The sequence below is a fragment of the Protomyctophum parallelum genome, assembly GCF_964188405.1.
Source record: "Protomyctophum parallelum genome assembly, chromosome: 2".
Lineage (NCBI taxonomy): Eukaryota > Metazoa > Chordata > Actinopteri > Myctophiformes > Myctophidae > Protomyctophum > Protomyctophum parallelum.
In genome coordinates, this window is record NC_139699.1 from 6,842,114 (window position 1) to 6,868,118 (window position 26,005).

A 26,005-nucleotide genomic window follows, 5' to 3' on the forward strand; every position below is an offset into this window, starting at 1 on the left:
TTCTTAAAAATGGAGATGCATTATAGAGGACAATCCCCCCCACAGGCCCACACATTAATTCAACTGCTAATGTATCCATTTGTAGCTCAGAGAGTGTACAAATGTAACCCAATGGACGTTTTATACGTTGGCTATTCAAAAATAGAAGATCGACTATCTCACAGCGCGGCGCGATTTCATTTGAAAAACTTTTTTTTTTTGTCTTTTGTCTTTACATACATCTGGCACAAAACAATTTCTAATGGGGGTTCCAGTTCCACAGCCAAATACAGATCAATCTGGGGGTCCTTGACTTGAACAAGTTTGAGAACCACTGCTTTAGTTTAGACGCAAATCGCCGCAATACTGCAATCAGAATCTGCACTCTGCAATCTGCTCTCCTTCGTCATTGGTTTTATTGGCAGCGCCGTCTACGGTGGTGTCATAGGGGTTCTCCACTGCTGCCTGAGATGCCGCCTTCCTGCAAACAACACACGTATAATATGTCAGGCAACAGTGGCGTGCACAGATAGACACTAGGGGGTGCTAGAGCACCCCCTGCCCTTTTGGCAATTTTGCTCTTAAAAAAATAAAAAAATAAAAAAAGATTTTTTTTTTCTTAATTTGTAGTGTTTGGACCATGGTGACATTGATCAAATATTGATAAAAAAACGCTTCTACTGTATTATTTAGGCCCCCACAATCTAAAGATATGTTTCTATGTCAGTGGTTCTTCGATTAAAGAAAAATAGCAGACCTACAAGCTCGTAGCGCGCCACTCGGTGGCGCGCTATGAGCTTGTAGATCTGCTATTTTTCAATAGCTAAAGCACCAAAATGGGTTCCCACCTGAAAATGCACTGCACAAGGTGCCATTTTTTTTTCACTTGAGCACCTGCCGCTCTAAATGTCTGTCACTGTCAGGCAATCTGACAACAGATCTCAGTCTCATCAAGTCTCAAGGTTGTGAGCCACTCCTGGCTCATACCTACCTGAAATGTCTATATATCATTGAAGTCTGATAGCTATGTCAGTAAACTGATGTAGCTTTATAGCTGGTCATATACAGTACTACAAACTAGGCGAGAGCATGCATTGTGTATTAGTATTATATGGTGATAAACAATGCGTATGTATGTGTACAATTTCTCCATGCGCCTCTTGAGCACAGACTCACTTCTTGCGTTCTAAGACGCCACTGACGACGAGGTACACTCCCATTAGGGTCACGAGTCCCATGACCACCCCGAACACCACCAGCCATATCGTCACTGGCTGCTCTACAGGTGGGGCAAGCGTTGCTAGGAGACCCTCGAATTCCAGCGTCTTGTCATCCAAGCCAAAGGCGTTGTTGATGCGATCACGAGACAATCTATAGGTTCAAAAATGGGTTAAATGTCCCTTAATGTAGTAGGACCACACCCATTCATTCTCTTGGGCTGGACATAATAAAGGGCACTAGTAAATCACTCTTGGCAAAGAGATACCCTTTTGCCAACTGCTGCATGTTTATGAGACCTGAGTGAATCTTCCATAGAGCCAATGTCATAGCAATGTAAGGCACTTTGGATATAAGTGACCACAACAATAATGGGTCGGTCGTACACACCAAGACTGCATCTTTTAGTTTTTAGTTTTGCATAATGGATGACAAACGTTTAGGCTATCCAGCCTTCATCAGTGTATAAGTGATCACATAATATAAGTGACCACCAAATAGTTTTTGTTATGTTACAGTAGAAACAATTGGAATAGCACTTCCAATTTAAATAAATGCACTACAGAAATGTTCTTACTTTATGGCAGCCTCGACGTCTTCCTTAGGGATGATCGTAGACGGGCTTGTTGGGTGTTGAACCAAGAAGTAGAAAGAGACCCTGGGTGTCTCGTCATAGGTACAGACGTCTTTTGATCTGTTGGTGCAAATGGAAAGCAGATATGAAACTATGGATGGATGAGGAGGAATTACTGTAGGGTATTGTATAGCATCATTTCCAGTGGTCATGTAATCAGAATTGGTACTGACGTGAAGGGTATGGTCATGTTCTTTTGGCTGTAATACTGTCTCATAGCGTATGCCATATTGGCCTTGAACAGGTACAGCTCATTGTCATTCCAAGGATACTGAAACAGATCATACACACAGTAAAAATTGGAGTTACAAAATAAATTAACACAGTTTAAGTATTTGACTTAGCAGAATATCAAACAGAATGCAAGTTACTGCTCTACGATAGATAACCGTTGCGATATATTAGGTGCCGTCATTTGCTAAGAATGACAATTGTGAATTGACAGTATATTGTGCCCATGATTACTGTACACACACAGGGACACATTTCCGAGACAACCAACTGATTATTTATAGCAGAAGCGAGCAGTTGCCAAGTTTTAGGAATACAGTAGGTACTCACAGCTTTATCGCCCATGGCAGATTTCAAACTAATCCTGACTTTGTAGGCATCTTTTGAATCTGTAATGAGATAAAAAAAACAAATATATATATATATTGATTCTCAATCTCTGTAACTTCCAAGTTGTGAATTGTATAGATTATCCAACTCTCTGTCAAGATAGAAATGTGGCATAGGTCTGTTCTTCTGTACTTCGCCTCTCGGTCAGTGTTGGCGGTGCTTGTTCAGAGAACATCTTGAAAACCGCTGGACTGATCAGTGCGGTACATTTCTTGTGTACATCGTCAATACCGGTAGGCGAACTACCTCCACATATTTTCCAATAGTTTTTGTATTACTATTATTGATTTAACTTTAATTTCATCCAAATCTGGATACGTCATAGATCACAGATTGTCTCTTGCTATTGCTAGCCACATGAAAGTCCAAGTTCAACGAGATCATTGGAGCCACACCGTTCCCACACCGTTCCCACACCGTTCCCACATGATAGACTTTTTAATTTCAACTTGTTACTGGACAGCTCAGAGCTCAGTCATGGAAGAGAAAGTGAAAACAGAATGAAACTACTCCCTCAGCATCCTGCAATGAACCTATATAGCAGTGGTGGAAAGTAACCATGTACTTTACTCAAGTACTGTACATATAAGTATAACTATAACTCACATGGATCTATTGTGTTCTTCCAGCCTACTGTTCTGTTGTTCTGCCTGTTGTTCTCCTCCAACCACACGTGCAGGTCTTTAAAATATTCCAACAGTGGGCCTGCATCCATCCTTGTTTTAGATCCGGTGATCGTTTCTAGTGCTCTGGTCCAGGATTTTGATCTTCCTAGCTCCAACATGTCCCTAAAGTAGAGCAAATAAGACTTTGATGAAGAAATGATGATGAAGATAATGACCTATCCCACTGAACAATAGCCGGCTATTAGACGTGCGTCTAAAGATTAGATAAAACACGTCTAAAAAGGAAAGTTTTTTAGATGTCTATTCTTAGATTAGACGTTGATTAGCCGTTGTTTAAGACCGTCTATATATAGACTGTCTATATATAATCAACCGCTAATCAGTCTAATCTAAGAATAGACGTCTAAAAAACTTTCATTTTAGACGTTTTTTATCTCATTTTTAGACGGCCCTTTAGACGAACATTAGACGTCTATTAGACCAAAAAATGCTCAGTGGGATGAGGTTTAGATATGATACACAGTAAAACTATTAGTGTTCATTTAACTTCATTAAAGAGTGTGCAATTGGAACCAAATGGACAATGTCCATTTGGGCTAGACTGAGGGCTGGACTGAGACAGAAATGATGTCCATTTGGGCTAGACTGAGGGCTGGACTGAGACAGAAATGATGTCCATTTGGGCTAGACTGAGGGCTGGACTGAGACAGAAACGTTTTGGCCCAGCATGGCCCACCACAACCTGCAGGGTGCAGATACTCTACCCACTTTTCGGGCCGAGGCACGCTACAAATACTTGAAATACGTAAAGCCCATAATACAGAACAACATAAATGATACACAACCAACAGACAACTACACAGAAACAGACAACTCATTTAACATTTGGCCCAGACCTCCCCACCACAAGCCACCCGGCCGGTGGGGTGCATACTTAGTTTAGACTAGTCATTAGGTTAGACATGGGTTAAGGTTAGGTTTAGGTGTGCTGCCCCGTGGGAGGTTAGGTTTAGACTAGTCATTGGTTAGACATGGGTTAAGGTTAGGTTTAGGTGTGCTGCCCCGTGGGAGGTTAGGTTTAGGGTGCATACTTAGTTTAGACTATATTCATTGGTTAGACATGGGTTAAGGTTAGGTTTAGGTGTGCTGCCCCGTGGGAGGTTAGGGTTAGGGTGAGGGTTTGAGATAGGTTGTAGTTGTAGGACTACTGACTGGTCTAAACCAAAAACGGTTTAATTAAAGACAGTTTTTGGTACTGCACCCGAATGTAATGCACTATGTAAAGCGCCTTGGATAAAGGCGCTATATAAATGCACCATTTACCATTTTAGTATGTCAGAGTCAAAGCTAATCAAAAGGTATTATAGGCTGGCCTGGGCCGTGGCTCAGCGGTCCAGGCACCTGGCAGAGTGCCGCGGGTTCGACTCCCGATCCTGACGGCCTTCACTGCATGTCACCCCCCCCCATCATCTCTCTCCCCCATTTCCTGTCAGCCTACTGTCTGTCCCTCTATAAAAAATAAATAAATAAAGGCAAAAGCAAAAAAAGCAAAAAAAGTATTATAGGCTAATTTACTCTAAGTGACATACTAGTCAAATGTTTACCACCGATATCATCATCAGAAAGTAATAACTGTTTCACCAATGCATAGAGGAGAAAAGAAAGGAAGTAATCCCATTAACCCATTCTGACCTGAGATCAGATTAAAAAAATGTCAGTCGTTCTTTGATTTTTCAAAAATAGCAGACCTACAAGCTCGTAGCGCGCCACTCGGTGGTGCGCTATGAGCTTGTAGATCTGCTATTTTTCAATAGCTAAAGCATAATATGATGCCAACACCAAAATGGGTGCCTGTTCAGAATGGGTTAAAACAGGGAAAGTTTAGGTTTTAGTGTTAAGAAATAGCAGATATATAAGCAAGCAAGAGAAATCTACTCAGGCATTTGTAGAATGGGCCTCAGGTCTTAATGGGTTCATGTGTACCTCAGTTTGGTTCCTGCTGCAGTAGAGTTAGTGATGTCACACTTAAACAAGGGCCCTGTGTGTCCCGCCGCGACACAAAGGGCTTTTTGGAACTGGAACTGGTAAATGGTTCTGGTGAAGTACCTGTCACACATACAGTACAGCATAGTCACACATACAGTACAGTAGGGCAGGTGGATCACAGTATGTCTACTGTACCTGATGAAGGAGTAGTCTCCAGAGACATGGAACAGGGCAGGTGGATCACAGTATGTCTACTGTACCTGATGAAGGAGTAGTCTCCAGAGACATGGAACAGGGCAGGTGGATCATAGTACTGTACCTGATGAAGGAGTAGTCTCCAGAGACATGGAACAGGGCAGGTGGATCATAGTACTGTACCTGATGAAGGAGTAGTCTCCAGAGACATGGAACAGGGCAGGTGGATCTCAGTACTGTACCTGATGAAGGAGTAGTCTCCAGAGACATGGAACAGGGCAGGTGGATCACAGTACTGTACCTGATGAAGGAGTAGTCTCCAGAGACATGGAACAGGGCAGGTGGATCACAGTATGTCTCATCTCTGGGCAGGGGCTCCACCACACCAACCATCTCCCTCCTGATGGAGCCAGAGAACATTAGCTGTCAAACACTGACATCTAGTGGCCAATTCTGTAATCAAAGACTTGCGGAATAAAAACAGATCTGACTCTTATAACCCATTCTGACCTGAGATCAGATTCTAAAAATGTCAGTCGTTCTTCGATTGTTAAAAAAAAATAGCAGACCTACAAGCTCGTATCGCGCCACTCGGTGGCGCGATATGAGCTTGTAGATCTACTATTTTTCAATAGCTAAAGCACGACATGATGCTAACACCAAAACGGGTTCCCGTTCAGAATAGGATAATGACACATGATACATGATAGCGCCTATCAAAACAAAGTACTTCAAAGGTACCTTTTTGATGTTGTTAAAGTAAGTGTTAGCTCTGTATTCCCATAGTGATCTTTGCTATAGAATAGATTATCTTTTCCCCAGTAACAGCTAAGGTCTCTCAATCTCTCCAGCTTTTTTCTTTTTTCTTTTTAGGTTGGGATACCAATTGCATGCAATCAGGGCAGCAGAGAGAACCCATACATAAACAAGTGAAAATGAAAGTGATTTAATACTACTTTAATTATACAGGACTATTGACTGGCTCCCAGTCGCTGCCCGCACAGAATACAAAACTCTGATGCTGGCATTCAAAGCAACCAAATTAATGCCCCCCCCCCCCCCCCCCCCCCCCCCATACGCAAGTATGATTGAACCCTACAAACCCTCCTGTGCACTCAGATCAGCCAACGCAGGGAAGCTGGAAGTACCCTCACTAAAAACGCCGGGACAACAACGCTCCACACGTCCCAAACTCTTCTCCCTTCTGGCTCCAAAACTGTGGAATGCACTTCCCTTTGCAGTCAGAACTGCAGCATCACTCCCAATCTACCGCCATAATCTGAAAACCCACCTTTTCAGACTCCATCATGGCCTGTAGCACTTACCCCACCCCCTTAGATAGCACTTTTTGTAAACTTAGATAGCATTTGATACAGACTTACAGCATGTTATGTAGAGTAGACAGCACTAGAATTGCATTGTATACATGTACAGTAGTCATAGCACTTCATAGTACATAATATGTACTATGAAGTGCTATGACTACATACAATGCAACATATAAACTATACATATACTATACTATGCTATACATATTATGTATAGCATAGTATAGTAAATATGTATAGTTTGTATAGTTTCATTATATAGATATTCCAATGTTACGTTCTTAGCTTACGCATGTTTCATAATAAATACTTTGTATGTGGGTCAGTGACGTGACACCCCAAAAAAAGTGTTTTTTTAAAACCTTTAAATAACAGGAATAAAAATGATTTACTTTTGTTCTACTCACTCTTATCTTTATGGAAACATATTTTGTTTTTAGATATTTTATTGGAATCAGAATTTATTCAGCATTGTGTTGTACAACTTTCTTAAGTTGCTCAACTTTATCAAAGTCCTTTATCATAACTAACCTGTGATCCACTATAGTTTTGTGAAAATGTATTAAATCTGTATATTATTTTCGTAATCAACACTCAATGTGAGGCCCATGTTATCGGTCTTTCAATATATTTTGCATTTATTGTGACAAAACTTTCTCTAAAATTACACAAATATTTGTGACTCTTCCTTAGACTATTTGCTATGTAATCCATAAACATTAATGGTTTCATCATTAATAAAGGTATGATTTTCTCACTATTTGGAACGTCACACCAAATTATTTAGTGTCACACCGTATGATCATATCTTCATTTTTCAAAGCAAACTGTGTTTTAACCTACTTATTAGTGAGTACTGAACTTTACAGATTGATTAAACAATTACTCAGGAAAAACAGCAACAGGAAAATTGCTTTAACATTGAATAACATGGCAATGACTGAATAAAACGAAATTAAACACAATTTATTGTGGATAGTTGCAGATTTTAGGTGAAAATGTTTAAAACAAATGTTTAAATGGACAAAAGAAACATGGGACTTTGTTATTTATTGCTATATCTGTAGGAAATTACAGTTTGTATCATATGGTGTGACAAAAAAGTCATATGGCGTGACAGGAAAACAGTCACACCATTATGATAAAGTGTCACACCATATTACGTTTTCTGCACTTAACATAACCTTGAGGCTACTAGCTACACATTAGCATGCTAACAACATGCTAACTATAACAAAGCAACATAGATTTACATGTAAGTATGACCAAAAAATCTAATACCTTAAGTTTTTTTAATGAAAAAGGTGTCACACCCACAGACACTTGGAAGAGTCGCATTTGTCAGCATTCCAACAAGATCGTATTTTATGAAAATGTTAAAATGATAATTCACCACAGACACCTGTCATGCTATTGTAATGCAAGTGCTAAACAGCCTTACTGAAGAAGTACCTCTCTATCCCAATGGGTGTGTAAACAATTGCCTGTTGAAATTTCCCAAAATGGTGTCACACAATATGATTTTGGTTTGGGGGACAAAATATTTTTGATCAGAAATGACTGAAAACATTATGCTTGGACTTTGAAAAGATTAGGCTCACAAATAGACATCTATATTATATTTATGGATTTTTTTAAAGAATTTTAGCATTTTTTTCCTTAGTTTTATTTAAGTTCCTACTTTGAGAAACAAGGTCAGGACAGTCGCACCATATGAGTTTTGCTGTGTTTGGTTGACAATTCTGAAGAAATGAGGAATGAAATGTTTTAATCTTGAGTATGTTCACATGGACCATAATGTCCTGCACAATATTCAGAAGGTTTTTGACAAATATATTTCTTATTTATACATGAGTGACACTAAGGACAGCCAGGGACACCATGTCACGTCACCCACCCATGTATGTGATGTATTGCCATGCTTTTTGTTCTTGCTTAATGTAAATCGCTCTGGATTAAGAGCGTCTGCTACATGCCTAAATTGAACATTGTACTGTACTGTACTGTACTGTACTGTACTGTACTGTACTGTACTGTACTGTACTGTACTGTACTGTACTGTACTGTACTGTACTGTACTGTACTGCCTGTGTGTGTCTGTGTGTTAGGCTGTGCAACAGTGACACTCGGTGGTGAACAAACGCTATAACGTTCCCGGGGACAAACGCTATAACTGTCCCAGGGACAGATCCAGGGACAGTCCCAGGGACACACATAGCTGTCTCAAATAGAGATAAACATGAAGAACCATATTATACATTCTCCAGAGGCTATATGGTACAATACGTACTTCATCTCCCACCACGTCTTCATCCACTTATCCTTGGGGATCTTCTCTTGGAAGACTTCCCACCTCCACTCTTCCAACATGTAGGTGAAAGGTAGCGTGGCCACAATACTCAAGGCTTGCTTCAGTAAGAAGTTGATCTCAGTTTCTGCATTCACGCAAAGAAAAAGACACAGTGTATGACATTTCAATGAAAACCACCGTATGCCTCTGCTCTGTAAGGTACAAAATCTTATACTTTTTAGATTTTCTCTTTTACATTTTAACACCATCATACAGCCAACGGAGACCTTGCCTTATCAAGAGTACAGTATATCTCATCTTGTACTCAACCAAATGAAGGTCATAATCCGTATTCCCTCTAAAACAGATATAGGCAAACATTCTGTGAAAATAGTGGTTATTTTAGACGATTGGTGTACAGCAAAGTATATCTATAGACTTTAAGGATTAAGGACATAAGAACTAATGAGGGCTTGGCCTACTCCAGAAGCATTGCACTGACAGCTACAGTATGTGGGAAACATGGTATGACTCATGAGTACTGTATGACACATCTGTACTGTCCTCACATGACAAAGTTCAGTGGAATGTGGCTGGTGGAATATGGCTGGCAGGGAGCCCAGGACCTTGGTGTTTGTGTTCTGAAGTATAGAGGAGTATGGCGGTGTGGTAATGTCTAAATGTCCTTGGGCTTCAGGGATACCTTTATCCTGGGCACAGTCAGAGGAGGACAGCAGGCATGGGGTTTGGACGTACTATACTGTACAATACATCATGCCCCAAAGTCTATATATCTCCTGGTCCCACCGCCTTTTGTTAGGTTATGTGCATGATGTGTGTTGATAATGTGCAGGTTTAGCTATAGCGAACCTTTATCATCAGTGAAGTTGGCAGGCAGGAGCCCCAGGGCCTTCAGGTGTTTGGGTGTGGCTGCAGAGAGAGACATGATTTCTCCCACGGCCTCGTGGAAGCCCTCGTTGGCCCCGTCCCTCAGCAGGTAGCTCAGGTTGCGGTAGGCCATCTGGTACTGGTTGTGGCCCATCTCATGGTGCACAGTCAGGAAGTTATCCATGTCCACCAAGGTGCACATTTTGATCCTGAAAACATGATATGATATGATATAGTACTTTATTGTCAGTTCACACTGAAATTTGTCTTGCGACACAGCAGCCAAGTATGCAGAAACACATAACAAAACACAAATAACAAGACAATTTACATACATAAAGACATGAGCAATATCCACCGCTTAGATTATCCTGTGGCTACTACATCTCCTGATTAAGCCTCAAGGTCGATTGGTGGACAAAGGACCTCTTTAGTCTGACCTTATTGTATGCTGGTACACCATATCTCCTTCCTGAAGGTAGCAACCTATATTCTCCATACAACACATGCTTAGTATTAGAGGTGATATTCCTTGCTAACCTTAGGATGCTGTTATCATATGTGGATGTATAAAGTTTCTGAAGTTGTTGTCCAACAATCTTTGAACAAATGTTCAGTTGTTGCAGCAGTTGTGACTTTAGGGCTGCAGACAAACATCCATACCAGGTGGCACTACAGTACTGAAGAACACTCATAATAACAGAAGTGAAAAACAAAAGAAGAATCCGTCTACTAGCACCGAAGGATCTTAGACGGCGAAGGAAGTAGATTCTTTGCTTTGTTTTCTTACACACTGAATCAATCTGATCTTTCCATGACAAAAGATGGTCTATTACTACTCCTAGGTATTTGTACGAACATACCTGGTTGATCGGTTCACCATGAATAGTAATGGGGGATCTGTGTAAACAGCACCGGAGGTGTTCAAAGGTCAGCGGTTATATGGTGTGATACAATATCAGTTATGACACACAAATAAATGAGATCTAATGATAAAAGACATACACGCCTCTTTAGGTGCTGCAAAAGATTTCTGTTCCCTGAAAAGTTAATCTTTAAGCCGCCCCCTGTATGCCCTCAAATCAACTCTGTTTTTAAGTTAGTAGTCGATGACAGTAATTAAGGCCCCACTCCAAAGAGTGCACGAATGGAACCAAACGGACCGTAAGGATCTTAACATTACAAAAAGTATTTAACTCAAAGGAGTATCGTTCAATATATCTGATAATAACATGCACATCTTTGTTATCTTTATGGCCAGGGCGAATTGACTCAGAGGCTAATAATCAACATAATTGTTCCAAGAATTCTCTTTTTGAAATGTGTACTGCGCTATACTAATGTAGATTGAGAATATAGTGAAATATGAGAGTTGTTGGGATTCTGTGCACATCACATCATAATCATATATCTCTGCGGTCTGGAGGAAACCTCATAACTCCAAAAAAATGTCAGGACATTAAGACAAGATTAAAACAAAGCAATACAGCCTCATCAAAGTTGGTGTTGTAACTTTATATATTGTCAATTACTTCCATGAGAGGGGGAGAGGTGGTGGAGTTAGTTGCTTTAGCAGACATTTTGAGGGTCCAATAGAGGTTTTGTCCAAAGCACTTTTTACTACTTTCCATGGGTTCAATATTTTCGAAACGACACACAGACGTAAAGGGTGTTCAATAGCACTGATGTATGCCCAAAAATCAAAACCCTCAACGATATATCTGTGTGTGTGTGTGTGTGTGTGTGTGTGTGTGTGTGTGTGTGTGTGTGTGTGTGTGTGTGTGTGTGTGTGTGTGTGTGTGTGTGTGTGTGTGTGTGTGTGTGTGTGTGTTTTTGCCCTTTCTCCTCCCCAATTTAGTCGTTATGCCTTCCTAGACAGTGTGCAGGAATTTCAGGGAGGCCATGGCCATCGTTGCCCCTAAAAAATGGCATGCGCTGAGGCCACAGTGCAAATGTCAATAGGTAGGCAACAGTGTCTCTTTCTTGTCATGTCGATGCCAGTGTCTTTTGTTGAGAAACTGAATTCTTAACTCAAATATCAGATGATGCAGTAACTGTGCATTGTATTGTATTATAGATAATGTGTCACTGTTAACACTTATGATGGTGTGTGGTGTGCATGTGGGTGCGTTTAAATGTACCTAAAGTCCTCTCTGTTGCCCATGTCCCAGGCTGTAGGGTGACAGACGACCTTCCTACCATCAGTTGGCTTCACCAACATGGAGTCGTTCCAGAAATTGTCAAACATCTCGTACAGGCCCACAGACATGAAGAATACCTCTGCTTCTTGAAACAGCCGTTTCTCATCCCAGCCCTGAAAATCAAAGGAAGATTGTATCCCTCTTTAGCCGTTATATCAGCATAACCACTCGAGCTACGACATTTATATTTTTTTACCTCAAGCATGCATATTCTAATTGTGTGTGTTATTTCTTTGTTACTAGTTCAATGTCCAAAGGACTCAGTAAATGGGTGTGTGTGTACTGTACATTTTCTTTCATAGCGTCGGTGACATCAATATCTGTTTTGTCAGGAAAGGGAGTAGAGAGACGATACAGGTTGGTCCAGAATCTCCCCCACATGTCACCTGGAGAAACAGTACAGTACAGAACAGTACAGAACAGTAGAATCTCCCCCACATGTCGCCTGAAGAAACAGTACAAATGTCACAGATCATTTGACGTTATGGTCCCATGACAGTCCCATATACTAGCAGTGGTGGAAAAAGTACTCAATTGTTTTACTTAAGTAAAAGTACCAATACTGCAATTTAGAACTACTCCGTAAAAGTACGGAATTGAAAATGTACTTGAGTAAAAGTGCAAAAGTATCGGCATCAAAATGTACTTAAAGTACTAAAAGTAAAAGTACTCATATTTCAAAATGTGTACAAAGTCTATTGAAAATAGCCGATCTACAAGCTCACACAATTGTGAGCTTGTAGATCGTCTATTTTCAAATGGCCAAAATGTATTGGGTTGAAGTGGTTAATGTATGTTTTCTAATCAAAATTTAAATCGCCAAAGTAACTAAAGTAACTAAAGTTTTCAAATAATTGTAGTGGAGTAAAAGTACAAATGTTGGCTCTGAGATGTAGTGGAGTAGAAGTAAAAGTACTGGAAATTGGAAATACTCAACTAAAGCACAAATACCTCAAAATTTTACTTAAGTACAGTACTTAAGTAAAAGTACTTAGTTACTTTCCACCACTATATACTAGTGTGTATGCACACATAATGGCCACATAGCGGCCCGATCTCTGTATCTGTTAGCACTTGTCCCTTTTCTGTCCATACATGGACATTGGCGATGTCATCAGTATATGCCCATTTATGGGCATTCCCCCTTTTGTGCCCACATGTGGAGCTGATGCCGTCCCTCCCCTAAGGCTTAACCCATTCTGACCTGAGATCAGATTCATACGAGGTTTCCACTAGACACACACTGGTCTGATTGACCCATTCTGACCTGAGATCAGATTCTAAAAAATGTCAGTCGTTCTTCGATTTTTCAAAAATAGCAGACCTACAAGCTCGTAGCGCGCCACTCGGTGGCGCGCTATGAGCTTGTAGATCTGCTATTTTTCAATAGCTAAAGCATAACATGATGCCAACACCAAAATGGGTGCCCGGTCAGAATGGCTTAACCAATTTTATTATATAGGATTTCATTTAATGTTTAATTAAACCATACCGTTAGTAAACTAATTTAGTTTAACAAAGGGAATATATAAATAATGTAAGTCGTGGAGTGAGGATGAAGTAGAAGGTACTGTATGCTTGTTGAAGTGGATGGATCATATCAATGTTCAGATCTCTGTATGCTTGTTGAAGTGGATGGATCATATCAATGTTCAGATCTCTGTATGCTTGTTGAAGTGGATGGATCATATCAATGTTCAGATCTCTGTATGCTTGTTGAAGTGGATGGATCATATCAATGTTCAGATCTCTCTGTAGTACTGTATGCTTGTTGAAGTGGATGGATCATATCAATGTTCAGATCTCTCTGTAGTACTGTATGCTTGTTGAAGTGGATGGATCATATCAATGTTCAGATCTCTCTGAGCATTTGAAACCATCAGCTCAGAGGCTGCCCTGAGGCTCGGAGGTTGGGGTTCGATCCCCGGCCGGGTCATATCAAAGACTATAAGAATGGGACCCAATGCCTCTCTGCTTGAAACTCAGCATCAAGAGTTGGATTGGGGGTAAGTCCCTGTGACATACTGTAGTCACAGTGTCATGTTCATGGAGCCTCACGCAGCTACTGTATCTATTTCAGATTTGTAACACTAGGCCTATATATTAAAATGTTGCCACCCCTGGGTTCAGGGGTGTACATCCAAACGCAAGAATAATGTATGAGGAACCGGAATAGATAGCCATGGAGCTGGTATATGAAGTCATTTCCAAAGCATTGTTCCAAGAACAAGTTGCAGCCTCATCAACAACATACTGTACTTACCAAGCAAGTGTGCTGGCAGAGGTCCTTGTGAATCTATGTGTCCAGGATAGGCATCCATAAGCTTGGCTCTAACGTAGGCATGGAGCTCCTTGTAAAGGGGCATGATCTGTGAACAACAATAATACATTAGCCAATTTCTCGGTTAAATTTGAGTTGAATTGGCACAGAGGGTCTTAATTGTGCAGAGCTCAAATTCATTAGAAGGAATGAATACTAGACATACTTCTTCGTAGATGGAACGGGAGTCTGCCATTAGCTGCTCCCCGGTGTATTTGTACTTTTCCTCTGTCTCAAGAGTTTCATAGTTATATCTCCAGTATGCGCCATAGTCCTCAAAGTCTTTGTCAGAGAGAGAGAGAAAGAGAGAGAGAGAGAGTACAAGGTTTGATTTTAAAATGTCCGACAGATTATGTTTTTTATTCATTCATTTTCAAGTGGGGATGGGTGGGCTGACAGGCCAATACCAATACTGTACATGACCTCATTTTTCCCATTCTGACCTGGGATCAGATTCATACGAGGTTTCCACTGGACACACACTGGTCTGATTAACCCATTCTGACCTGAGATCAGATTCTAAAAATGTCAGTCGTTCTTCGATTTTTCAAAAATAGCGGACCTACAAGCTCGTAGAGCGCCACTCGGTGGCGCGCTATGAGCTTGTAGATCTGCTATTTTTGAATAGCTAAAGCATAACATGATGCTAACACCAAAATGGGTTCCCGTTCAGAATGGGTTATACATGTTTGTATATGGAACAGACATCTGCTGCTGTCTGATATATTTGTACTTTTCCTAAATGTCATGTCAGTGTTGTTATGACAAAAGTTGAACAAATGCAGGTTTTCAGGAACCTTATATTGTGCTGGGTTAGGAAACTCCCTTCCTTTTTGGGGAAGATTTGTCTGATTAGTGATTACTGGTAGCTGTCAGCTGCCATTATTACACCATCTGTTCCAGTCAGGACAATATCAGTCACCAGAACCATCTATTTTCACATATTGAAACAATGTACGCAAAGCACAAACCTCAAGGTAGTTTGTGATCTTTTCCCACACAGCACCATATTAGTGCTATTTTTACAAAAATGATCAACATTCTGTAAATGTACAGGGTTATTTTGTAATCATGTACTACCAAAAAGGCTTGACTGTAGTAGCTAAATCATTTGAAACTTTGTTTGTGTGGTAGATTTGCATTATAAGCCCTTGAGGAAAAAGCCAGTACATGTGTGTGCTGTGCAGTGCTCAACATAATGGAAATAATGACTTTGGTGTGCTCGGCTCGCATGGAGGGGTAAAGTATCTGTCCCCCACCTCCCGGTGGTTCATCCTCATTGGCAGGTGAGCTAGGAGGGTGCAATATAGTCGTGACAATACAGAAATGTCTGGGGAACATTGATCAACACAAATTTCAACAAAGCATACTTTGTGTTACTCGCCAGTACAGCTGCGAAGAAAATCATCTTGGTTAATTGAAAATCTGAAAAATCACCTTCACAGAGACACTGGCTGAATGAGCTTTCATCATACTGTACCCCTGAAAAGATACTGTACAATGTAAGAAGAAGGCCTGCTACTTTTGAAAAGATATGGGGCAGGTTCTTTGAGGTTCTACCTTCAATATTTCCTTTGGGTTGATTTAGTTTTAGTTTTTATTTATATTGTTATTTTCATGTATTTATCCGAGTTGTTGTTGTCAAGAGGTGTTGTGTACAATACAGAGTAATGAGAGCTGTGTAGTTTTCCTTTCTAGGGTTGGGGGGGCTTGTTTTTACTGTTTTTTGTCTTTTCTTTTTAAGTTTGTCTTGTCTTGTTTAAAAAATAAAAAATAAATCATGATTCTGTAATTCATTGTTGTAAATATCTGCATTATCAATAAATACATCTTTATGTATTTCATTGGGAAGAATTCATTGGCATAATGACTATTTGGGAGAAAAATAATTAGTATTAGGAATAATTGTCTACACAAAAACTGCTCATGACGGAACATTCCGGGAATATAGAATCCAACCGGCAAACCGCTTTTGGCGGAAAGTTCCGTCATATAAGCTTTATTATTGATATCAAACCGGATCGCTGATTCATTTATTTTCTTATTTTTTTTGGCTTGGCCTTAATTACTTCTTCAGCGATCCTATAGGCCGGTTTCGTGCATGCACAGTGACGTTCACTTCCTGTATACAGGCGGACTAAAAAGCTGAATAACTCTAAATCTGGGGTTTTCAACTGATTATGAACCAGGGACCACCACCCTGACTGAGAATCAACCTGGGACCACCACCCTGACTGAGAATCAACCTGGGGACCACCACCCTGACTGAGAATCAACCTGGGACCACCACCCTGACTGAGAATCAACCTGGGACCACCACCCTGACTGAGAATCAACCTGGGACCACCACCCTGACTGAGAATCAACCTGGGGACCACCACCCTGACTGAGAATCAACCTGGGGACCACCACCCTGACTGAGAATCAACCTGGGGACCACCACCCTGACTGAGAATCAACCTGGGGACCACCACCCTGACTGAGAATCAACCTGGGGACCACCACCCTGACTGAGAATCAACCTGGGGACCACCACCCTGACTGAGAATCAACCTGGGGACCACCACCCTGACTGAGAATCAACCTGGGGACCACCACCCTGACTGAGAATCAACCTGGGGACCACCACCCTGACTGAGAATCAACCTGGGGACCACCACCCTGACTGGGAATCAACCTGGGGACCACCACCCTGACTGAGAATCAACCTGGGGACCACCACCCTGACTGAGAATCAACCTGGGGACCACCACCCTGACTGAGAATCAACCTGGGGACCACCACCCTGACTGAGAATCAACCTGGGGACCACCACCCTGACTGAGAATCAACCTGGGGACCACCACCCTGACTGAGAATCAACCTGGGGACCACCACCCTGACTGAGAATCAACCTGGGGACCACCACCCTGACTGAGAATCAACCTGGGGACCACCACCCTGACTGAGAATCAACCTGGGGACCACCACCCTGACTGAGAATCAACCTGGGGACCACCACCCTGACTGAGAATCAACCTGGGGACCACCACCCTGACTGAGAATCAACCTGGGGACCACCACCCTGACTGAGAATCAACCTGGGGACCACCACCCTGACTGAGAATCAACCTGGGGACCACCACCCTGACTGAGAATCAACCTGGGGACCACCACCCTGACTGAGAATCAACCTGGGGACCACCACCCTGACTGAGAATCAACCTGGGGACCACCACCCTGACTGAGAATCAACCTGGGGACCACCACCCTGACTGAGAATCAACCTGGGGACCACCACCCTGACTGAGAATCAACCTGGGGACCACCACCCTGACTGAGAATCAACCTGGGGACCACCACCCTGACTGAGAATCAACCTGGGGACCACCACCCTGACTGAGAATCAACCTGGGGACCACCACCCTGACTGAGAATCAACCTGGGGACCACCACCCTGACTGAGAATCAACCTGGGGACCACCACCCTGACTGAGAATCAACCTGGGGACCACCACCCTGACTGAGAATCAACCTGGGGACCACCACCCTGACTGAGAATCAACCTGGGGACCACCACCCTGACTGAGAATCAACCAGGGACCACCACCCTGACTGAGAATCAACCTGGGGAACACCACCCTGACTGAGAATCAACCTGGGGACCACCGTTGTGTTGGGAGGGGGGGAAATTAACCTTCCATATTAAAATCATGTTGCTATTGTAACTTACTTTCTCACATGTCTCCCCCCTGCTCCGCTCCCTCCACTGGCTCCCGGTCGCTGCCCGCACAGAATACAAAACTCTGATGCTGGCATTCAAAGCAACCAAAGGTATGGCTCCCCCATATCTTACAAGTATGATTGAACCCTACAAACCCTCCCGCGCACTCAGATCAGCCAACGCAGGGAAACTGGAAGTACCCTCACTAAAAACGCCGGGACAACGCTCCACACGTCCCAAACTCTTCTCCCTTCTGGCTCCAAAACTGTGGAATGCACTTCCCATTGCAGTCAGAACTGCAGCATCACTCCCAATCTTCCGCCGTAGCCTGAAAACCCACCTTTTCAGACTCCATCATGGCCCATAGCACTTACCCTAACCCCTTACATAGCATTTCTGTTGGCTTAGATAGCATTTGACACAGACTTATAGCATGTTATGTAGACAGCACTATAATTGTATTGTATATAGTCATAGCACGCCATAGTACATATGTATAGCATAGTAGTGAATATGTATAGTTTATTATGTATAGTGTATGTATAGTTTCATCATATAGATATTCCACTGTTACCTTCTTATCTTACGCATGTTTCATGATAAATGCTTTTATGTGATGTATTCCCATGCTTTTGTTCTTGCCTAAATGTAAGTCGCTCTGGATTAAGAGCGTCTGCTAAATGCCTAAATTGTAAATTGTAAATTGTACTGTATGTATGAGCGAGCAGACACATGCAATTAATTATGGGCACATTTCCTTATAATGGTGACTCAACCAGGCAATCCAGTAACTGACAACATCGACATGTCACCACGTCATTTACTGCATTGTTTCTCAATTGTGGTCAATACAATGAATTAAAATACAAATCTTCACTTTCCTACATTACCAAATGCATGGTCAGGGACCACATGCAATACCTTCACGGACCACCAGTGGTCCACGCACCACCTGTTGAAAACCCATGCTCTAAATCTACGGAGCTCTCCATGGTTTTGACAAAACTTGCGATGTTCGGATCGTCTTTTCTGCATGATTATCCCGATTGGAACATTTTGGCGCTTTCTAGAGCTAAAGGATGGCCTCATTTTAGCTCTCTTGGCATTGACGCTAATTATTTAGCGTCTAAGATGGCCACCCAAACCGGACGTGCGTCACACTAAAACGAAGTATATCCGGGTCGGCAGTCAAGCATTGGCACTTGTGTCCACCAGGTGGCAGTGAATCGGTTAACCCATTCTGACCTGAGATCAGATTCATACGAGGTTTTCCACTGGACACACACTGGTCTGATGAACCCATTCTGACCTGAGATCAGATTCTAAAAATGTCAGTCGTTCTTCGATTTTTCAAAAATAGCAGACCTACAAGCTCGTATCGCGCCACTCGGTGGCGCGATATGAGCTTGTAGATCTGCTATTTTTCAATAGCTAAAGCATAACATGATGCCAACACCAAAATGGGTGCCCGTTCAGAATGGGTTAAAGAAGAATAACAATAAAATTGTCGCAATCCTTACCATTGAGTCTGGCTGCTTCATTCTTCAAGTCAACGTAGTCCTCGTACAGCGGCCTCATCCTCTTCCCCGTCTCTCTCCTCCAGCCCTCCCACACATGCAGACGTTCAAAGTAGTTCTGGCTGCTGCTCATTACATGTTCTAGGCCTTAATGACCACATTACAGGACAGGAGACATGTACAGTATATATAATCTGTTTAAAAACAACAAACAAGCTGTGGCAGTCCTGTCTGTTCTCAGCACCGGCCAGCGAAAGCGACAGACAGACACACACACACACACACACACACACACACACACACACACACACACACACACACACACACACACACACACACACACACACACACACACACACACACACACACACACACACACTCCCTCTTGGCCCTCCACATACTGTATTATGTATACATGTTTAAGTACAGACATACCATGTATGTACAGACATATACAAGAGAGATACTGCAACACACACGCACGCACACGCACACGCACACGCACACGCACACGCACACACACACACACACACACACACACACACACACACACACACACATACCTTTCACATGCACGTCACACACACTATATGTTACAACACAGTTTACCAAGGTGTGTGTGCATGTATTACCATGTTCCAGCACACACACACACACATGGGCTAGGCCAACACACAATCATACTGACCTACAGGTGTGTGTGCATGTATTACCATGTTCCAGCACACACACGCACACACATGGGCTAGGCCAACACACAGTCATACTGACCTACAGGTGTGTGTGCATGTATTACCATGTTCCAGCACACACATGGGCTATAGGCCAACACACAATCATACTGACCTACAGGTGTGTGTGCATGTGCATACAGACTAATGGTAATTCCCTCTATACGTAAGTAGTATGGTTGAACAAAGGAACTCAGACTGTAAGAGACAGAGATGGAGTAGTGGGACCAGTGGCGTGCACAGATAGACACTAGGGGGTGCTAGAGCACCCCCTGCCCTTTTTGGCAATGTGCTCTTTAAAAAAAAAAAAAAAAGTTTTTTTTTTTTTTCTTAATTTGTAGTGTGTGGACCATGTGGTGACATTGATCAAATATTGATAAAACACGCTTCTACTATATTATTTAGGCCCCCCCACAATCTAAAGCTATGTTTCTATGTCAGTGGTTCTTCGATTAAAGAATAATAGCAGACCTACAAGCTCGTAGCGCACCACTCGGTGGCGCGCTATGAGCTTGTAGATCTGCTATTTTTCAATAGCTAAAGCACCAAAATGGGTTCCCGCCCCAAAATGCACTGCACAAGGTGCCCTTTTTTTCACTTGAGCACCTGCCCCTCTAAATGTCTGTGCACGCCACTGTGGTTGAACAAAGGAACTCAGACTGTAAGAGACAGAGATGGAGTAGTGGGACAGTGGGACTCGGACTGTAAGAGACAGAGATGGAGTAGTGGGACAGTGGGACTCAGACTGTATAAGAGACAGAGATGGAGTAGTGGGACAGTGGGACTCGGACTGTAAGAGACAGAGATGGAGTAGTGGGACAGTGGGACTCAGACTGTAAGAGACAGAGATGGAGTAGTGGGACAGTGGGACTCGGACTGTAAGAGACAGAGATGGAGTAGTGGGACAGTGGGACTCGGACTGTAAGAGACAGAGATGGAGTAGTGGGACAGTGGGACTCAGACTGTAAGAGACAGAGATGTAGTAGTGGGACAGTGGGACTCAGACTGTAAGAGACAGAGATGTAGTAGTGGGACAGTGGGACTCGGACTGTAAGAGACAGAGATGTAGTAGTGGGACAGTGGGACTCAGACTGTAAGAGACAGAGATGTAGTAGTGGGACAGTGGGACTCGGACTGTAAGAGACAGAGATGTAGTAGTGGGACAGTGGGACTCAGACTGTAAGAGACAGAGATGGAGTAGTGGGACAGTGGGACTCGGACTGTAAGAGACAGAGATGTAGTAGTGGGACAGTGGGACTCGGACTGTAAGAGACAGAGATGGAGTAGTGGGACAGTGGGACTCGGACTGTAAGAGACAGAGATGTAGTAGTGGGACAGTGGGACTCAGACTGTAAGAGACAGAGATGGAGTAGTGGGACAGTGGGACTCAGACTGTAAGAGACAGAGATGGAGTAGTGGGACAGTGGGACTCGGACTGCAGATGGTGATGGCAACATGAACTCAGACTGTAAGAGACAGAGATGGAGTAGTGGGACAGTGGGACTCGGACTGCAGATGGTGATGGCAACATGAACTCGCGGACTGGCAGCGGACTCAGATGGCCTGTCCCTCGCACCGGACACACCATGTCAGCCAGATTGACTTGTAAACTTTTTCTAATAACCCATGTTTGTTTACTGAAGAGACGTGACGACCTGAGTCTCCCTGTTTCTCATTCTGCAATATCACATCATCAAGATCCTATATACTTGGGAAAGGAAGGCTGGCATTCGAACCAATCATGAAAAAGTCACCAGAAAGGCCTCGCGAAACGCCCACATTGTGACAGACAGTATATATATATATTATATTTATATATATATATATGGTATTGGTATTGATTCAAGCTTAGAACACAATCGATTGATTCATCATTAAAATAATGCTCTGAAAATGCCCACGGTCCTGCATCTGACCCCTTAACTTAAAGGTATATTCAGTGATTTCACTTAATTCAAATATCACTTATTTTTTTGTTTTGTTGTGATAATCCTCCCTACTATATTTTTTTGTTTTGTTGTGATAATCCTCCCTACTATAGAGTGTGCTGGCCATATAAGGAGTTCCTCCCTGTCCCCAGTTAACCCCTGGGGGTCAAAAACCTTAGGTTTCGTTTTTGACTCTCTATCCTGATTGGACGAAAGGCTGGGTCCCACAGCCAAAAACGAAACCTAAGGTTTTTTGAGTGAAATCACTGAATATACCTTTAAAGGTATATTCAGTGATTTCACTTAATTCAAATATCACTTATTTTTTTGTTTTGTTGTGATAATCCTCCCTACTATAGAGTGTGCTGCTGGCCATATAAGGAGTTCCTCCCTGTCCCCAGTTAACCCCTGGGGGTCAAAAAACCTTAAGTTTCGTTTTTGACTCTCTATCCTGATTGGACGAAAGGCTGGGTCCCACAGCCAAAAACGAAACCTAAGGTTTTTTGAGTGAAATCACTGAATATACCTTTAACACGTCAACAACCAATTGCTTTTGAGATTTTCAAGTGGACCCTGATCCTAAAAAGGTTGGGATGCTGGTACTGTATATGTTTTTACTGTCCCCATTCATGTAAATCGCCTACTCATAACTTTCATGATAAAATCCCCTACTCTCCAACCACGACTTTCGTCAGTGGGTTTGTTATTTATAAGCTGCTGTGTGACTTTGGACCACCCTAGCAGGCAGACTCATACTAGCTGTAAGTCATAATATCTTGATGAATGCTTTGCGTACCTGGCTCCAAAGTCTGACAGTTCGTGGGTTCATCCATCAGGCACACAGTTGCTGTGCTGTAGATTGTATTCATCTCACTCATCACTTTATTCAACTGTAAATATCAAAGAAATTAAATGCCACATTTTAAAATGTTTCACTTTTACCTTTGGGCTACACTTTAGGTCATCTTGAGAATGCAGGACAGGAACAAACTGTGCTGGGCGTACGGCCACGTGATAGCGAGAAAGATATGTACAGTATATATTATCTATATCTATATCTATATCTATGTGATGTTCTATTAGTAGTTGAGTCACACCTCTATCTTTAATTAGAGTGCATTGGCATCACTGGCATACAATATCTACTGTACAGTATATGCTTATGAAGCTACTAGAATGAATCAGTATAGTTCAGTACAGACAGTTACTGGGGTTAAATCTACAACATACAGTCCATGAAACTGCTGTCTATATACACAGTAAAATCCAACATGTTAATTCTGAAAGTGTAATGCATTAATTTTTACTGTGCGCTATTATGTACAATAAAAAGAAAAAGAGACATGAATTCATCCAGCAAGTGTTTTGTCTTACATGTGCAAGTTTATCTGCAGACAGAGCTCCAGAACCCTTGTCTTGCAGAGAGATGAGTTGCAGCTTGATCTCTGTATCTGTGATCTGGTCGACATCGAACTTCAGGGACGCCTCTGACATGTTATTGTAGAACTTTCCCCAGATGCTCCCTTCCTCAGACTGGAGGAGCCGGGAGTGAGTGAGATCGTACTCATCAAGTCATCCATGGTATATATAGACAGCAACTTCATTGTTTGAATATCTCACGGAATTATAACATTGCCACATGTATTAAGCCATTCTCACCGGGCACCCATTTAGGTTATGCTTTAGCTATTGAAAAATAGCAGATCTACAAGCTCATATCGCGCCACCGAGTGGCGCGATACGAGCTTGTAGGTCTGCCATTTTTGAAAAATCGAAGAACGACTGACATTTTTAGAATCTGATCTCAGGTCAGAATGGGTTAATTATGCCATGTCAGGTATTTTCAGGTAAACTTTTGGAATGCTTTCCAGGCACTTACCAGCTTGTCTGAGTTCTCCTTTGTGATGTTGGTGTTATAGGCCCACTTACCAGCTTGTCTGAGTTCTCCTTTGTGATGTTGGTGTTATAGGCCCACTTACCAGCTTGTCTGAGTTCTCCTTTGTGATGTTGGTGTTATAGGCCCACTTACCAGCTTGTCTGAGTTCTCCTTTGTGATGTTGGTGTTATAGGCCCACTTACCAGCTTGTCTGAGTTCTCCTTTGTGATGTTGGTGTTATAGACACTTACCAGCTTGTCTGAGTTCTCCTTTGTGATGTTGGTGTTATAGACACTTACCAGCTTGTCTGAGTTCTCCTTTGTGATGTTGGTGTTATAGGCCCATGATGCCAGTGAATACTGGTAAATACGGGCAGTGGCTTCTTCGTCAAAACTCGCCAGAAAATCTCGTGCCAAATCGTCTAATGACTGGCCATAAGCCCCGGGAACCAGAACCAGAGCCAGAACCAGCACCAATACAAGGGTCCTGACAGACATCTTAGTTCTCTGCAAGTCCAGATCCACACGCACTGAGAAGGGCTGGGCTCTGTGTTTGCTGTTATACCATATCATTAACCCTGCGCTACCTTGGCCTTTGGACAGTGTCATAATTGAGGCTGTAATAGTATGCCAGTTTTTCCTACACAGACTTGGATGTGAACATACATGTGTACATGACATACAGTATATGTCACCACGATGTCGACTTGACATGGTGGAGGAGTCCTATAGGTCTGTGGGATCTGGTCAATTTAACCCATTCTGACCTGAGATCAGATTCATACGAGGTTTTCCACTGGACACACACTGGTCTGATTAAACCCATTCTGACCTGAGATCAGATTCTAAAAATGTCAGTCGTTCTTCGATTTTTTTCAAAAATAGCAGATCTACAAGCTCATATCGCGCCACTCGGTGGCGCGATATGAGCTTGTAGATCTGCTATTTTTCAATAGCTAAAGCATGACATGATGCTGACACCAAAATGGGTTCCCGTTAAGTAATTCTCAAATGGCAACAATGAATTGTGGCTCTGTGCGTGTGTGCGTGCGTGCATGTGTGCGTGTGTGTGTGCGTGTGCGTGTGCGTGTGCGTGTGCGTGTGCGTGTGCGTGTGCGTGTGCGCGTGTGTGTGTGTGTGTGTGTGTGTGTGTGTGTGTGTGTGTGTGTGTGTGAGAGAGACAGGAAGGGAGACTCTCTCTAAAGTAGCCTTGACCCTTCGGTTTACTGGATGTGAACATGACACCATAAAAGCACAAAGTTAGAATACTTCCTTTACACATTGTGTACAGCATGGCTACAGAAATGTTACATTGAATCATCTGTAGACAATCGTGATATTATTATATGAGATCAAGTGCAAATTGTCAGTTTTGCCTGACATTTGGCATAGGAGAAAATTGTCAGCAGACTGATCCAGCACTCCCGCGGTCGGTTAGCGCTGTCATGACAATACTTCACAACAATAAAAAAAGACGGGGAAATCTCTCCATTGCCTCACAAATATAAGCTTGCACACTATACTCATTATGGAATATGATTAGATATCATTATCCTTTTCCCATTTATAGATGTATATTGTATGTATATTGACACTGTACAGCTGTAAGTTTTAAGGTTTTTGTGTACAAACATGTTTTGTCAGAGGGTTATTTATTTCAAGGAAATCTAATATCCTTATCTGATAACACTAGTTCTACTCAATAACGAAACTGCAACTCATATACTCTCTTGCCTTAAATACTGATAAGAATCCTTATCCACTCAGAACATAGTTTATTAAAGGTACAGTAAAGTTAAATAAGTATTCAAGTAATCATTGCTATAGAGTCGTTGCTCAGTAACAGGGTCCTACCTGTGTCTCCAGCGCTTTAGTAAACATGCATTCCCAGGTTGGGAATCGGGATACTAATTTTATCCAATCAGGAGAGCTAAGGGAACTCAAACAGGATACAGATTAAACAAG

The 26,005-nt window shown here is 42.3% G+C and overlaps 1 protein-coding gene across 1 annotated transcript; it reads right to left on the reverse strand.

Annotated features, from left to right (window-relative positions):
- Positions 1 to 351: 351 nt before the first annotated feature.
- Positions 352 to 24,649, reverse strand: ace2 (angiotensin I converting enzyme 2; the record flags this gene model as incomplete). Its single annotated transcript, XM_083791197.1, has 19 exons — positions 352 to 460; positions 1,156 to 1,350; positions 1,775 to 1,891; positions 2,005 to 2,102; positions 2,393 to 2,451; positions 3,059 to 3,240; positions 5,062 to 5,184; positions 5,561 to 5,659; positions 8,878 to 9,022; positions 9,748 to 9,974; positions 11,907 to 12,079; positions 12,255 to 12,352; positions 14,230 to 14,335; positions 14,453 to 14,568; positions 19,510 to 19,653; positions 22,962 to 23,055; positions 23,540 to 23,698; positions 24,145 to 24,212; positions 24,628 to 24,649. The coding sequence occupies 19 exons, from the start codon at positions 24,647 to 24,649 to the stop codon at positions 352 to 354; spliced, it is 2,334 nt and encodes a 777-aa protein (XP_083647323.1).
- Positions 24,650 to 26,005: the final 1,356 nt, after the last annotated feature.